This window comes from Vombatus ursinus, unplaced genomic scaffold, assembly GCF_900497805.2.
Source record: "Vombatus ursinus unplaced genomic scaffold, bare-nosed wombat genome assembly UNPS02014768.1, whole genome shotgun sequence".
NCBI lineage: Eukaryota > Metazoa > Chordata > Mammalia > Diprotodontia > Vombatidae > Vombatus > Vombatus ursinus.
The window spans coordinates 29,416,075-29,431,404 of record NW_020954546.1 but is presented as its reverse complement, the minus strand read 5'-3'; the positions used below and the strand labels follow the sequence as shown (position 1 = coordinate 29,431,404).

Sequence of the window (15,330 nt, the reverse complement as noted above, 5' to 3'; positions counted from 1 at the left end):
TTTAAATTCATAGATTTTGGAGCATCCCTGGTTGTATAAAATGGAAATTACATAGTCTTCATAGGATTTAGAAGATGTGTTTTAGGGCTATGATTAGGTGAAAATTATATAACCCAACATATGTGTGTATATGTATGCACATACATATACATACATATATATACATTTATTTATTTATTCATTCATTCATTTCAAAAGTATAAATATTAGGCCTCTCATTACATTTGTCTACCTGCAGGTTTCTCCTCTGAGGCAGAGAGAACTGCCAAGTTAATTGTTGTATCAGCGTATCAGCTTCCATGGGGCTTTACTGCAGTTCTACAAGCCAGATTCTTTCATTTGTCTTCTTTTAACTAATGGAAAATTGAAGACCAAAGAAACAAGATGACTCCTATAGTCACAAAAATCATTTGATAGGAGAGCTGAGAGCAGAACACTAAAGAAGTGCTTTATCTTCTAGATCACCTTCCCAATGAGAAGAAGGTTATGGTTCATTGGCCAAGGATGACATGAGGTACAGAGTCAAAATAATTTGATTGGAGATAGACCAAGGGTCACGGCCTCAAGGAAATAAGTGTAAGGACAAATTAGGACTGCAAGTAGACAGGCAAATTCTTAGTGGAGTTATAGAAGGAAGAAATGAGGGTGAAAAAAGAGGTGTGGTGTTCCGGTCCCCCTCCCCCAAGAATGAAAATGCTTGGAAACTGCTGTTTCTAGACTGCTTTATCTCAGATAGACAGGACCCAGTATTTTGGTGCCTCAAATAGTAAATTCCCTGGGAATTAATCTCTTTTATACAAAATCAGCTGTGTTGAGAGGGGAGGGAGGAGAAAGGGGAATAGACAGAAAGAGAGATAAAAAATTAAAATAAAAAAAGAGAGATAAGGAAGGGGGAGAGGGAGGAGAAAAAGGTAGACAGAGAGAAAGGAAAGGGAAGAAGAGGAGGAAAGAAACAAATATCATAAATGATGAAAAGCAGACTGCTTGCCTTTGTAACTGCATGACAGAAATACTTCAATGAGAAGTTTCTGTTTAAATCCATCGGAAGTTTAGACCTGGACAGTTTTGAAGCTGTCTTGTTCCCAATACAGTCTTTCTGGCCTTCTTAAGCCTCTCAGTGGCAGGCCTTCACTGGCCTCCAGGAGCCCAGTGCCTTTCCCTCTGTTCCCTGGCTTTCCTCAGTCAAAACCAGAAAGAGTTTAGGAACCAGTCACTTCTGCTTGTTGATGAACTGGCTGATGAGAATTTAACACTCCAAAGAAACTCATTCTCAATCAAGTTTTACTGTAGTTCTGCCTTTTCATCTGGAGCTGTGGTATAGAAGGGTTTTCCTATTTCCCTTTTCTTGATGGAATTGGAATTGCAAATATCAGCAATTAACTGTTTGAGGGAAACAGGGGGTGGCCCTTAAGTCATACTGAACTGCTATGGCTGGCCCACTTTTCCCTTCCTCCCCTCTCCCCTAAACAGAAGGACCTTTTCTTCCTGAAAGGCATAGTCCACGGAAATATTGATGGTGATGATGATAATGATGATGATGACGATGATGATTTTGATGATGTCTTTTTTTATTCTTTTAACTTTTTTTATTAAACTTGTTTACTTATTTTTAGTTTTCAACATTCACTTTTTTAAGATATTAAGTTCTGAATTCCCCTCCCCTTCCTCTCCCCCTTCCCCAAGATGGCATACAATCTGATATAGGCTATGTACAATTTATATTAAACATATTGCCCCCAAGAAATCTCAGCTGCAGCTTTTGTCTCCTGGCACATTTGATTCTATTTCAGTTCATGTTTAAAATTTTTAATATAATAATCTCTCTTCATCATCCTGCCATGCAGCTTTATTCCTCTTACATTATTTCTATCTCTGATTACAATCAAAGTCTTCTGAGAAACCATCATGTCTTTGGAAGGTGTCCTCATCAATAGCGGTTTTTCTGTATCTTCATAAATTTAGTCTTTTTGAATGGCCCTGCTTTCTGCTAATTACACTTGCTACACCACAACTCCTGGTTTTGAAATTGCTGTGTAAATAAAAGGTATGATTATTATTGTTATTCTTATCTTTTTCCAGTTAGGCAAGTAGAAAAGGTCAAAGAACATTCTTAAGTGAATGGTATATTTCGTAATAGCTGAGTACTGTGACATGCAATCTCCTGAAATCCTGTGGCCCGTGGTACCCTGCTGGGTATGGCGTAAACCCAAGATGAGGTTTCCTTTCTATGGCCTGTGTGCCAGCTGTTTGCTAGATGTGTTTACTTTACAGAGGTTATAAATACTGCTGATTTAGCTCTTGGTTGGTTTCTCACCCTAAGCAGCAGCTACCTGCTGTTTAGAAGCCTTTCTGCCCACTAGTAAACAGATGGTCTCAAGTTGGCTGCCCTGACTATGGATTCACCATCAACTCGGCAAATATTAAGCTCTCAAAGGACCCATCTGCCTTAAGCAGCTGTCCAGGCATTTGCCTGTCTATATGCTGGGAGTCTCAGCATCGCACCAATCTCAAGCATAGAAATTTCTTATTTTTCCTCTTCTATTTTCATGGAAGGGAGCCAGGAAGTCAATGCCATCTGCCTCTTGTTTTTCACATTCAGTATCTTTAATATTTGCTTAATTAAAGGAAGATGGAAAGTACAATCACTGAATTTAGGCTGGAAATTGGACCTATTTCTCTATCATTTTTGGTTTCTCGAGCTTAGGGATCACTTCACTTGTGGGCTTTTTAAGATCTCCTCTAAAAGGAGGAACAGAGTCAGACAAAGATTCATTGCAGCAGCCTCTCAGGCGATGTTGGTGCCAAGATGGATAAAGGGGGAATTGACAGGAAGAATAAGGAGAAAGGAAAGCAAAGATGAGAGAGAGAGAGAGAGAGAGAGAGAGAGAAACACAGGAGTAAAGAAGCAAAAGATTGCCAAGCCCCTTATCCCACGGCAACCTGGTCACGTAGCCCCAGCCCAGAAGCATCCTTCACAGCCACCTTCCAACTTGCACACTGCCCTAGCCTGACTTCCCAACTGCACTGCATTTCCCTGACCTTGATGATACACTTGCAAAGCATTCTGTTTTTTAAAAACAACAACAACAACTACAAAAAACCCAACCCTTGAAACATTGTATATTTATAAGCAAATTTAGATAGCACTACTTGGAGTAGGGGTTCTGAACCGGGGATCCATGAACTTTTTTTTTTATATTTTGATCATGGTATAAAAATTGAAATATAATTGGTTTCCTTCTTTAATCCTGTATATTTTGTTTTGTGCATTTAAAAACCTTCTTCTAAGAAGGCATATGCAGGTTTCACCAAACTGGCTAAAGAGGTCCATGTCACACACACACACACACACACACACACACACACAGGTTAAAAATTCCAGACTTGGAGTCAGCTGCTATTATTATTCTCCTGATCAGAATTTACCTGTTTGAATCCTGTTTGTTCCAGGGTGAAGGGAGTAAAAAACATGAACTTGCTCCCACCTATTTTGCATCCCTTAGTGTCTCAATGTTATGCATATGGTGGGTGTTAAAATGCACATGTGCACATTATTCTTTGATCTGTGACCACAGCTGCTGTTTACAGACTCTGTTCATGATTTTAATTCTACTTCTAGTGATGGTAATTGACCTCAAACCATTACGAAAAACAACCACCCAATTCCTGATTCTTACATATTGGAATCTGTCAATCCAGTGATTGTCCAGCCCAGGCAAGGCCTCATGCTAGGCTCTGTGTGGCATATATAGACTAATAAGAATTGTTCTCTACCCCCAGGAAGCTTACAGCTTACTTGAGGAGATGAAGCAGAAATACAGAGAATGTTAAGTGACAATACAGAGGACCAAGAAATGTCACAAGGCAATGTGTGATCAAAGCCCATAGCTGTACCACATGGTGGGAAGCTGTTCTCTCTTACAGCATTTCTGGGGTCCTTTCTCCGCATTGGTTATTCCAGTCCCCAATACAAAGTTGTTTTGATAGCCCACTGTTAACCGTTCTCTCTATGGTAAAGTCATATTGAGGTGAGTGTATTAGCATACAGCTAGGCTTACCACGCTGAGGATCAGTGTTTATGCTGTGCCAGTTGTAGAGACCATTTAAAATTATAGCATAAATGACATCAGACTTTGGAAGAGTACGGTTGTCCATATAAATGTCATTACCTCTGAGTGATGAAGGCTAGTAGAAAGCAGCATGCTTAAGAGTCAGGAAACCCAGAATCCAGTCCTGGCTCTAATACCCATTAGCCATGTGACCTCAAGGAAGTCACTTAACCCGCTCCTCCCCCAAACCCCCTCCCCAGGCCTTGGTTCCTTTATTTGTGAAATGAGAAGATCAGACTAAACCACTTCTAATGCTCCTTCAAGTTCTTGAATGGCTCATTTATGCCAGACAGGTAGATATTTGTCAAATGCTCTTAGACTTTCAGAATTCTGCCTTGATGGCACAGAAAGCTGAGCAAATTTAATTCAGCAAGTATTTTTTTTTTAGTATTCACACTATGGCTAGCCTGGTGCATAAAAAATAATAATAATTACAAACTCTGTCTCTGTTCTCCAGAAGCTTACAATTTTAAATTAAAAAACAATGTCAATTTGCAATAAACTGTTAACTGGAACACAATCCAGTTCCATAATATGTGGCATGATGCTAGAGCCAGGGTCCAATCCCAGCAGTCTGTCACTCCCAGGACAAATATTTTGACTAGTCTCGGTCCTGAAGTCCCACGTTTTCCTTCTCCAATCCCTTCTTGGCACCTTTCCTAGCACTCCCCTCCACCAGGATGCCCTGGGAATCTCTACCCCAACCCTGATTATAGATTTGAACGAGTATGGTGTTTAGGCAGGGCCTTTACTCATAGGAAAAGAGCAAATTCACAAATAATATAGGTGATTTTTTTAAGGGGTTATCAAAGTATCTGCCTAGCAACTGAATGGACAGCTCTTATTTCCTAGATTTAAGGCAGTTTCCCCAGATCTTATTTCACTCTTGTTGTCAGCAGCCCCAAGTTTCTGGGCACATGCTCTTCCTCCATCTAGCTCCCAAGGTTTATCTCTGTTCCAGGACACTGGGGGCCATGGCTCCATCAGGTTCCAGGTTCCTAGTTTTACCCAGTTCGTGGATATATAATCAGACCTATCCCTAACCAATCAAGAATGGCCACTGACACTAGCCTAGCTCTGGCACTGTACCCATGGACAGTATGTTCTCAGTAAGTGATGTTAAAAATATATATAATACCAAGGCTGATACAGCATATCACCTACTGCATACTAAAAGTTCACAAAGACACAAATTACCTGGAACCAAGTCTTCCTGTTTCTTCCCAGTCATCTATGCCATCACTCCCATCTTCCCCTACCCCCACTGTAACCTGTGCTTAGGATGCCAGGCTCCGATAGGGAAACCTTCACCTTATTTTTTCCCAGAAAATTCAAGCCTCTTCTCAGTGGTCTCCACAATGCCGCTGCACGCATACACCTTACCCCATCCTTTCCCAGCTCCATCTTTTATGTTTTCTTTCTCTCCTAGAAGGTAAGCTCCTTAGGGACTGTCTTGCTTGATTGTACAGTATCTGTGCTTGGCACTGTGCATGACACATAATAAGTGCTTAATAAATAAACTCTGTCAAACCAGAGAGCAAGATGAAAATAGAAAGAATCCATTGGTCACCCCTTGAAAGAAATCCCACAGTGAAAACTCCCAAAAACATTATAGCCAAAATCCAAAGCCTCCAGTCAAAGAAAAAATACTCCAAACATCCAGAAAGAAAGAATTCAAGCACCAGAAAGCCACAATCAAGATCACATACAATTTAGCAGCCATCACCGTAAAGGAGCAGAGAGCTTGAAATATAATATTCCAAAAGGTAAAGGATAGAGACTTACAGCCAAGAATAATTTACCCAGCAAAACTAAGTATAGGGCAGCTAGGTGGCACAGTGGATAGAGCACCAGCCCTGAAGTCAGGAGAACCTGACTCAGACCAAACACTTGACAGTTACTAGCTGTGTGACCCTAGGCAAGTCACTTAACCCCAATTGCCTTAAAAAAAAAAAAAACTAAGTATAATCATATGGACCTTTAATGAAATAAGGACTTCCAGTATCCCTGACAAAAAGACCAGAGCTATGGAGGAATTATGAAGTTCAGAACAGGAATTAAAAGAAATATAAAAAAGGAAAACAATGAATAATCATAAGGGACTAAATAAAGATAAACTACTTCCATTCTAATATAAGGAGATGATAAATGTGTCCCCTCTGAATCCTAGAGGGAGTCTAATTTGACAGAAGGCCTGTGAATGGGTCTGATATTTCTTGATGGTCTTTAAAGAAAAACAGAAAGAGAGGAAAAGAGACTTACACTGGGGCTGGCACAAGAGGGGAAGAGAAAGGAAGGTTAAGTAAAATCACTTTACATAATCAGTATTCACAAGTCTGTGCAGATAAGGGAGAATTGTGTGAGCAGCTGAAACTGGAACCTCACTCTCATCTGAACTGGTCAAAGGAGAGACTATCCCTCCATAATTGGGTACAGAAATACATTTCACTCAACGGGAAAATAAAAGGGAAAGGAGAGAAGGGAAAATTCCAGAGAGAATGGATTAAGGGAGGGATAGGTCCTAAGCATAACAAACTCTGGCTAAGAATGTACAAAAATATTTATAGCTCTTTTGGGGGTGGCAAAGAATGGAAATCTGAGGGGCTGATGATCAATTAGGGAATGGCTAAATAAGTTATAGTATATAAATATGATGGAATATTATTGTACTAGAAGAAATGAAGAAAAGGACAGTATCAGAGAAACCTGGTAAGACTTGTATAAGCTTGTATGATGGAAGGTGAGGTGAATGGAATCAGGATAACAATTTATATAATGACAACAATATTGTAAAGACCAACAACTTTGAATACTTAGGAACTCTGTTCAAAGTAATGACCAAAAACTATTCTAAGAAATTGATGATAAAACGTGTTGCCCACCTCCTGGCAGAGAGGTGATTCAGAGTGCAAAATGAGACACAGACATACATATACATACTTTTTTCTTTTTTTTTTCCCTTTTGAACATAGCCTATGCAGAAATTTGTTTTGCTTAACTGTAATGGGGGTTGTAATGGGGGTTTTGTTTTTCTTTCATTATCAATTGGAAGTGTGAATGGGAGGGAGAAAAGGCAGATTTTTGCTGACTGAAAAAAAATAAAATTAATTTTTAAAAATGCTCCAACTAACGATTAGAGAAAAATTCACATTAAAATAATTCTGAGGTTCCACCTCATACTCATTAGATTGACAAAGATGACCAAAAAAATTTTTTTAATTCACAATAGTTAAATCAAATAAATTTAAATAATCTTAAATATGGTACCGGGGGCAGCTAGGTGGTACAGTGGATAGAGTGCTGAAGTTGAGATCAGGAAGATACATCTTCAGGAGTTCAAATCCAGCCTCAGAGACTTAATAGTTATGTGACTTTGGGTAAGTCACTTAATCCTGTTTGCCTCAGTTTCCTCATCTTTCAAATGAGCTGGAGAAGGAAATGGCAAACCACTTCAGTGTCTTTGTCAAGAAAACCCCAGATGGGGTCACAAAAAGTCAGACACAACTAAAACGACCGAACAACAACAAATATTATACTATGTGAACAAACACTTGACTGTCCATTTCCCTTACACTACAATGTAAAAGGTTAAAATTAGAAGTAAAATGTCCTCCAACATTACTTAAAGGACAATTATTTGTACACAATCATAAAAAAAACTTCTTTCTTTTTTTTCATAAAGACTTTTGTGCAGAGCAAATATACCTGTCCTGCATATGGGCTTGGGTAGCTATCCGCATAGCCTTCAGGTTGTAATCACTAACCTTTTCAGAGCTTCTTACCAATAGAAATATAGTACCTTAAAAAGTGCATTACCTAAAAAACAACAGAACCTCAGCGCCAGGCTTGAGAATGGCATTTCTTCAAAGGGAAGTCACCTGGTTGGGGGCACACAGTGAGTCTTCACTAAACAATCCCATTCCCACCCTTGTTTATTTCTCTTTGAAAATGCTTTTTCCTGTAGAGGAAGTGTTAAATCTCATTTGCATTTTCAGTTTAACACACTTGTAGAAATCTTGTTTACTACCTTGTTTAAGAGGTCTTGTCAAAATCTCAAGCAGGTTGCTCTGTCTCTATGCTTTAAAAGGTGTCATGAGCTTGGCTTGGAGTCTTCATTGTTTTTTGTCTGAGTAAATCAATGAGTAAATCATAAAAATCAATTGAGTAAATCCATCATATTTTAAGGCAAAAAGTCAATTTTTTGAGATTAAAAAAATAGGCCAACTTTTTAAAGGATAATTCTTGCAGATATTCCAGGAAAGGAGAGCTGCTACCTAACATAATATTAGTAATGCATTTGCATCACACTTTCCATTTATAAAGCATGGGCATATGCATTATTCTGCTTGGTCCCCATGGCAACTCTTAGATCTGTTCTGTACATCCCTAGGATATACATAGCATCTCCTTTCACTGGATTGTAAGCTCCTGGAGAGCAGACTGTTGTTCATTTCTGTCGTTGTATCCCTAGTGCTAGCACTGTTAGGCACTTAATAAATGCTCACTGATTCATTGATTGATTGACTGGGAGGTATGCAGGCAGATGGTGTTATCCTCATGAGACATAATACAATTGAGTGATTTGCCCCATATCACACAACTGGTTAGTGGCACAGCTACACTAACCTCCAAGTCTGTCCACTGCCCTTTCCCTTCTACCAAGCTGCCTCTTGATTTGGAAACCATAAGTATCCACACCAATTCCTCTTCAAAATGCTATTTTGAATACTACATCACTGAATCACTAAAATCTCAGCCCTATATTTGAACTAATTGTTCATTCTCCTAAATTCAGTTGTATCTAAGAGCCAAGAAAATAGAATATGTACCATAAAGATAGCTTTTCCATTCAGGTGATAATTTCATTGTCCTTCACGATCATTGATTCTTTCAGATACATCCAGGATCAAATATAAAATCCTCTATTTGGTAGTTAAAGTCTTTCATTACCTGGCTGTTCCCTACTTTTCCAATCTTCTTATGCTTTAATCCTGAAACACACACACACATACACATCACCCATACTCTGCAATCCAATGATACTAGCCTCTGTTCTTCCCGGAATAAGATTCTCCACCTCCCATCTCTAAGCATTTTCATTGGCTGTCCCCCATACCTGGAATCTTCTCCCTACTCATCTCTGCCTCCTAGCTTCCTTCAAGTCCCAACTTCTACAAAAAGGGAAGGGAATAGAACAAGCATTTATTAAGCACCTACTATGTGCCAGACATTATGCTAAGTACCTTACAAATATTCTCTCATTTGATCTTCACAACAACCCTGTGATGTAGGGCCATTGAGGTAGGTGCTTTATTATACTTTTTTGAAGTTGAAGAAACTGAGGCAGACAGAGGTTAAATGACTTGCTCAGCTAGTGTCTGAGACTGGATTTGAACTTGGGTCTTCCTGACACCAAGTCTAGCACCCCATCCATGGCACAGCCCAGCTGCTTTTCCTGAACTCCTATATGGTAATGTGATTATCTACAATTTATCCTGTGTGTAGATAGATAGATAGATAGATAGATAGATAGATAGATAGATAGATAGATAGATAGATAGATAGATGATAGATAGATAGATAGATAGATGGATGGGTGGATGTTGTACATAGTTGTTTACATGTTATCCCTATGGGCTCTTCAAGAATGAAGACTGTTTTTTGCCTTTCTTTGTATCCATAGTGCTTAGCTCCTGGCACATAGTAAGCTCTTAATAAATGCTTGTTGACTTGAATGTGCAACTCAGTTTCCACATTTGCAACCCTAACTTTAACCTGTCTTACTTTCCTCACGGGGTCCTTATATTATATGAGAGAAGCAAATAGAAATAAAAGTGTTTTGAAAATGCATAGTATTCACGCTAATACATTGCTGGTGAAGTTGTAAATTTGTATTAACTATTCTGGAAATCAACTTGGAATTATGTGAATAAATGTCCCTAAGCTTTGACTCAGAGATTCCACTGCTGGATATATACTTCAAGGATGCATTTGACAAAAAGAAAGGCTTACTGTGTATCCAAACATTTATGACAGCACTTTTTGTGGTAGCAAAGAACTGGAAATAAAGCCAATTGATTGGACAATGGCTTAAAAAAAAAAGGTACATGAATGTAATGAAACATTACTGTGGTATAAGAAATGATTAATGTAATGAATGCATAAAAGCAAGGAAAATTATTTGAAATAAGGCAAAATGAAGTAGGAAGAATCCAGAAAACAATATACAAAATAATTGCAACAATGCAAATACAAACAACCACTACCAAAAAAAATCAAAAATAAATGTCTCAGATTTATAAAGAGCGCACTTCGTCCCAAGGAAGAGCTGTGAAAAGACGCCTCTCCCCACTCCACTGCAGAGATGGTAGAGTAGAGGAAGGGGTCCACAGGTGTGGAACATTGCATATAATAACAGGTTTTTTCAATATGTTGATCAGTTTTGCTGAATTTTTTCTCTTTTTCTTTTCTTTCTTTTTAAATTTAAATCTTTTTGTTAGAAAGGATAGCTCTCTAGAGGGAAAAGGATATAGGAGGAAATCTAGATGATGTTGAAACAAAAGATATCCATAAAAACCTATTTTTAAAAAGCAAATATATAGTATATTAGAATTAGAAGGCCCTTAAAGATCACCTATTTCAGGGTTTCTTAACCTTTTTTTGTGCCCTGGACTCCTTTGGCAGCAGTCTGGTGAAGCCTAAGAAACTCTTTTAAAAACAAGTTCATGGGGGCAGCTAGGTGGTGCAGTGGATAGAGTGCTGGCCCTGAAGTCAGGAGGACCTGAGTTCAAATCCAGCCCCAGATCAAACACTTGACCCACTTAACTAGCTGTGTGACCCTGGGCAAGTCACTTAACCCCAATTGCCTTAAAAAAAAAAAAAAAACAAGCTCATGGACCCTAGGTAAACAATTTCTGATCTATTCCCACCCTCCCTCCCCTTTTGCTGATGAAGAAACAAATCTGAGAAACTTGCCAAAAGACACAGAACTAGGACCATAATGTCATCTCTTTACTCTCAACCCAGAATTCTTTGTTTCCACAACATTTCTCTTAAAAGGATAAAGCACACAATGGATAGAGCACTGGCCCTGGAGTGAAAGGACCTGAGTTCAAATGTGGCCTCAGACACTTACTAGTTGTATGACCCTGGGCAAGTCGCTTAACCCCAATTGTGAGTAGATAGATAGATAAAAAGGATAAAGCACATATAATAACAAGTATGTTTGTTAAACTTGTACTTCCATACAGTCGTTTTATTTCCTGTGCCCAACCTGCTACAGATCCCCCTCCCTCCCATTCATCAGCCCCTTATATGTAGCGTCTCCTTAAATAACCTACTGTCGTCTGTTCTCAAATGCCCATCCTAGCAATGGCGGACACCCAGCCTTGTTTCAGTGCTGACAGACTGCCTGCTCTGGCACCTGGTTGGTGATGGCATCTCATAATCAAACGTGTGACTCTTAGAATGGGTGACGATGTCAAAACTTTTCCGGAGTCAATCATGGTCCCTTTAGCAGGGCCACAGTTCATGGTAACATTAAAAATGGAATCTTAGACTTCTCTGTATATAGTCTAGTCAATGTTGTTAGGGCATGTAGCTTGTCTCACTTAATTTCACTGATTGTGAAACTGCTTGTAAAAAGCTGAAAGGTGTTATATTTCACAACCAGCCAAGATTGCTTAAGTTTTCCCTTTGTTTGCACCAAACTAAAAGATGATGATTAGTGACTGAGAATTCCCAGCTTCTGTTTCCCTCATTCCTGTGACTTAAAGTCAGTGTCTGCTGAGGCCTCCCAGTTCTTCACTTCCTACATGACTACAGCCTTCATCTTTATTACACGTAAGCCGGACAAATACACTTGATCTGAACATCACTCCTACGTGGTCCATCCCTCGGATCCAGAATTCCAAAATTTCTTTCTGATCATAACCTTCAGTTTTGTCAATATCTCTGTCTTCATTACTCCTCCAAAACCTATTCTTCATCCTTAACATGCCCTCCAATCCATCACTATTGCTCTATTCTTGTTTCATTCCCTTCATCATCTTAACTAGGTTAACTATCAGCTACACTTGAATGCCTTAGCCCTTTGTTTTGTCACCAAAAAATCCTGGCTCTGGGTTGCCACCCTCCTCACCCCCATCTGCCTTCTCCACACCTACTCATGTATGGCTAAACACTGCTACAAGAAGTTCACGTAGTCGTGCTGTCTGATCTCAATTGGACCTGCACCGTTGCTCAAAAATCCTTTTGTTCTTCCCTGATTCTGTACCACATCCTCCTTAAGCCTTCTTTATCAGTTCCTGTGTCTCTCAGCAGAGGCCTTAACCCTCCTATGTTCCTGAGAAAACAGACCATCTGTCATAAGCTCTCACCTCTCCCCTGCTCCACATTTCAAAGACTTTCTTTATCATTCCTCATATTTTCCTCTTCTCTTCTAGCCTCTGATGAATATTTGGCCCTTGTTAAGACTAACTCATCCACTTTTCCTTTTTTTCCCATGTGTTTTTTTTTTCATGTGTCTCTTGTAAATGGGACATTATTGCATTCTGTGATGCATTCTGTCACTTATTTTATTGGCTTACTCAACCCATTTACATTTAAGGTTATGGTTATTAGGCGTGTGTTTTCCTTTTGTTTCTTCTGTGTTGATTTCTGAAGTTCATTAAATTTACTTACATTGCTATTTTCTTTCTTCCTCTTTTATTTATCTTTCTCCCCCATTTTTGACCCTTCTCCTTCTGTGCCCAACTAAGCATGTAGTTCAGCATCTTCCCTGCCATTCTCTATCAATGTCGTTGTCCAAGATCACCACTATCTTCACTGTGGCTTGACAAAAACTGATCATGTGGAGATGCAGTATGGAGTATTGGATAGACTGGGCAGGGGTTAGTGTCAGGACTATCTGGATTCTAGTCCCATTTCTGACACATGCTGGCTGTTGGTAGATGAGTAATTTCACTGAACCTTTCGGTGTCCCAGACAATTCTCTGAGAGTATAAATTTCCGTCTGCATTAGTAGAAGGTGTTTACTCACCAAGAGCTCATACACTGATGAAATCATAGGTCCAGACAAAAAAAATTATTATGTAATAATTATTAATCATATATTATTATATAGGGCATAAAGAAGTCATAAGTATAATGAGGCAGAAATATTAAACATGTCCTTTACCAACCATAATGCAATAAAAAAATAGTAATTAATTGTGAGAAAAAGAAACAGAAATGGAAACTAAGTAATAGCATAAATAACTACATAACAATGACATATCATAGCAAAATTTGTGTGATACATGTAGTAAAGGGAATTATAAGAGGAAAATTTTATTTCTGAAAACATTATCACAATATAAAAAGAACATTAATAAATTTAGTATTTGAAAGCCAGAAGAATCTACAAATTAACTTGAAAATGAGCATGAAATAAAAAATCTTTAAAATTAAATGGAAAATAGATAAAATTTAAAACTACAGAGCTGGCTTTATAAAATTTAAACAAAATTGATATACTGTTAGTTAACCCAATTTTTAAAAGAAAGAAAATCAAATTACCAAAATAATAAATGAAAAAGGTGAAGTTACAATGAATAGAGAGGGAATTAAAAAGAATTGTTAGAAGTTACATATCCAATTATGTGCCAGGAATACTGAGAATTTAAAGGAAATAGATGATTATCAACAAACATAGAAGATATCCAGATTAACAAAACAAGAAATAGCCATCTTAAACAATACAACTTCAGAAAAAGAAATTTTGCATCTCATAAATGAACTTCCAAAAGGAAAAAAACAAACTCCTGGTCTTGATAAATTTACAAGTGAATTCTATTAAATGTTTAAAGAGCAATTATTACCTATACTACAAAAATTGTTCTAAATAACAGAGAAAGAAAGGATTCCGCCAAACTCATTATTACAAGTGTTAAAATATGGACCTGTTACCCAAACCAGGGAGAGATAAATTAAAGAACTACAGATCACTTTCAGTAATAAACATTGATACAGAAAAAAATTAAATAAAGAACATTCTTATTCTTAGCAACTGTGCTTTTAGTATAATACCATATTAGGTAGTGAGTTTTCCAACACTGAAAGTTTTTTTTTTTTTATCAGAGATTGGATGACTATCTTATCAGATTATTATACAGATTTCTGCATCAGGAAGGAGACTGTACTACATGACCTCTAAAGGGCCTTCTACCTTAAACATTCAGAATTAAGAAAGATTTTTTTACAGAGAAGCTAAAGTAACCTCAATCCAAAATAACTGGAAACTTTCCCCCTTTAAATTATACATAAGATAATATTTTCTCAGGTCTTTAACTTCACACTTTTACTTTTAAAAAAAATCTGTTTTTGAAAAATAAAAATATTTAGAGACGCAAGTGCTTCTCTTTTTCCCAGCTCTCCTCATGGCATTTTCCTTCCAAAAAAGACTCTTCAGGGATTAGAGGCTTTTCTTTTATAAAGCCCGTTTACTGACCTTCCCTAAAAATGCTAGTTGCTTCACTTGAACTTCCCTGACCATCTGAAGAAAATTGCCTCAAGCCTTCACTTCTTCATGTTAAAATTAAATGGTAAAACTGAAAAAGAGTTTCACTACCACAGTCACCCAACAACCAGAGTATATTTCTCCTTTAAAGGATATGTTTTCTGGTTTTGCCATTTATAAGTTTCTTTTTTGAGATCTTCCTTTTAATATGGAAATATACCTTTCTCATTTGGCTTAAAATTATATGGAAAATTATTTTAGAAATTTCCTTTGCTTGACTCAAAATAATCAGCGGGACCTGGTTGGCAAGGGTCCCTAGAATCAGAAGATCTTAATGGAAGGAGAGAACAGAGAGTATTTTTAACTAGAGTGGATGAAAGGAGCATAGAATAGATACTAAGACAGTAGAGTATTTTGAAGAAAAACTAGTGTTTGCAGAATGTTAAGGGGAAAAGAACATGGGACCAGAAATATCATGAAGCTAGGAATCTTGGCTTAAAGTATGAAGAGAGGAGAAAGTTATATATAAACCTGAAAAGAGTAACCAAGCAACAAAGAAATTCTTGTCAACAAAAGGTTAAGGAACCATTTATTCTAGGAAGATCTTTGCAAGCTAATATACACAAGCAAAACAAACTAAGCCAAGATCAGTGGAAGCATTCCATTCTGAATTGGCAACTCTTGGGTAAAGTACTTTTCCAGAACTGTGCTTTCTTTAATGCA

The 15,330-nt window shown here is 37.9% G+C and overlaps 1 protein-coding gene across 2 annotated transcripts in view; it reads left to right on the top strand.

The window, feature by feature from the left end:
• The window catches only part of MYO1D (myosin ID), a 393,551-nt gene that overhangs the window by 277,602 nt on the left and 100,619 nt on the right, over nt 1–15,330 (top strand). The window contains exon 22 of one of the 2 annotated variants that reach the window (XM_027861853.1): nt 239–815. The exons of the other annotated variant lie outside the window; for it this stretch is intronic. Within the exon in view, the coding sequence (XP_027717654.1) occupies nt 239–251 (13 nt within the window). The 3' untranslated portion in view covers nt 252–815. Of the gene's footprint in view, nt 1–238; nt 816–15,330 lie in introns of those variants that run through there. 2 annotated transcript variants of the gene reach the window in all.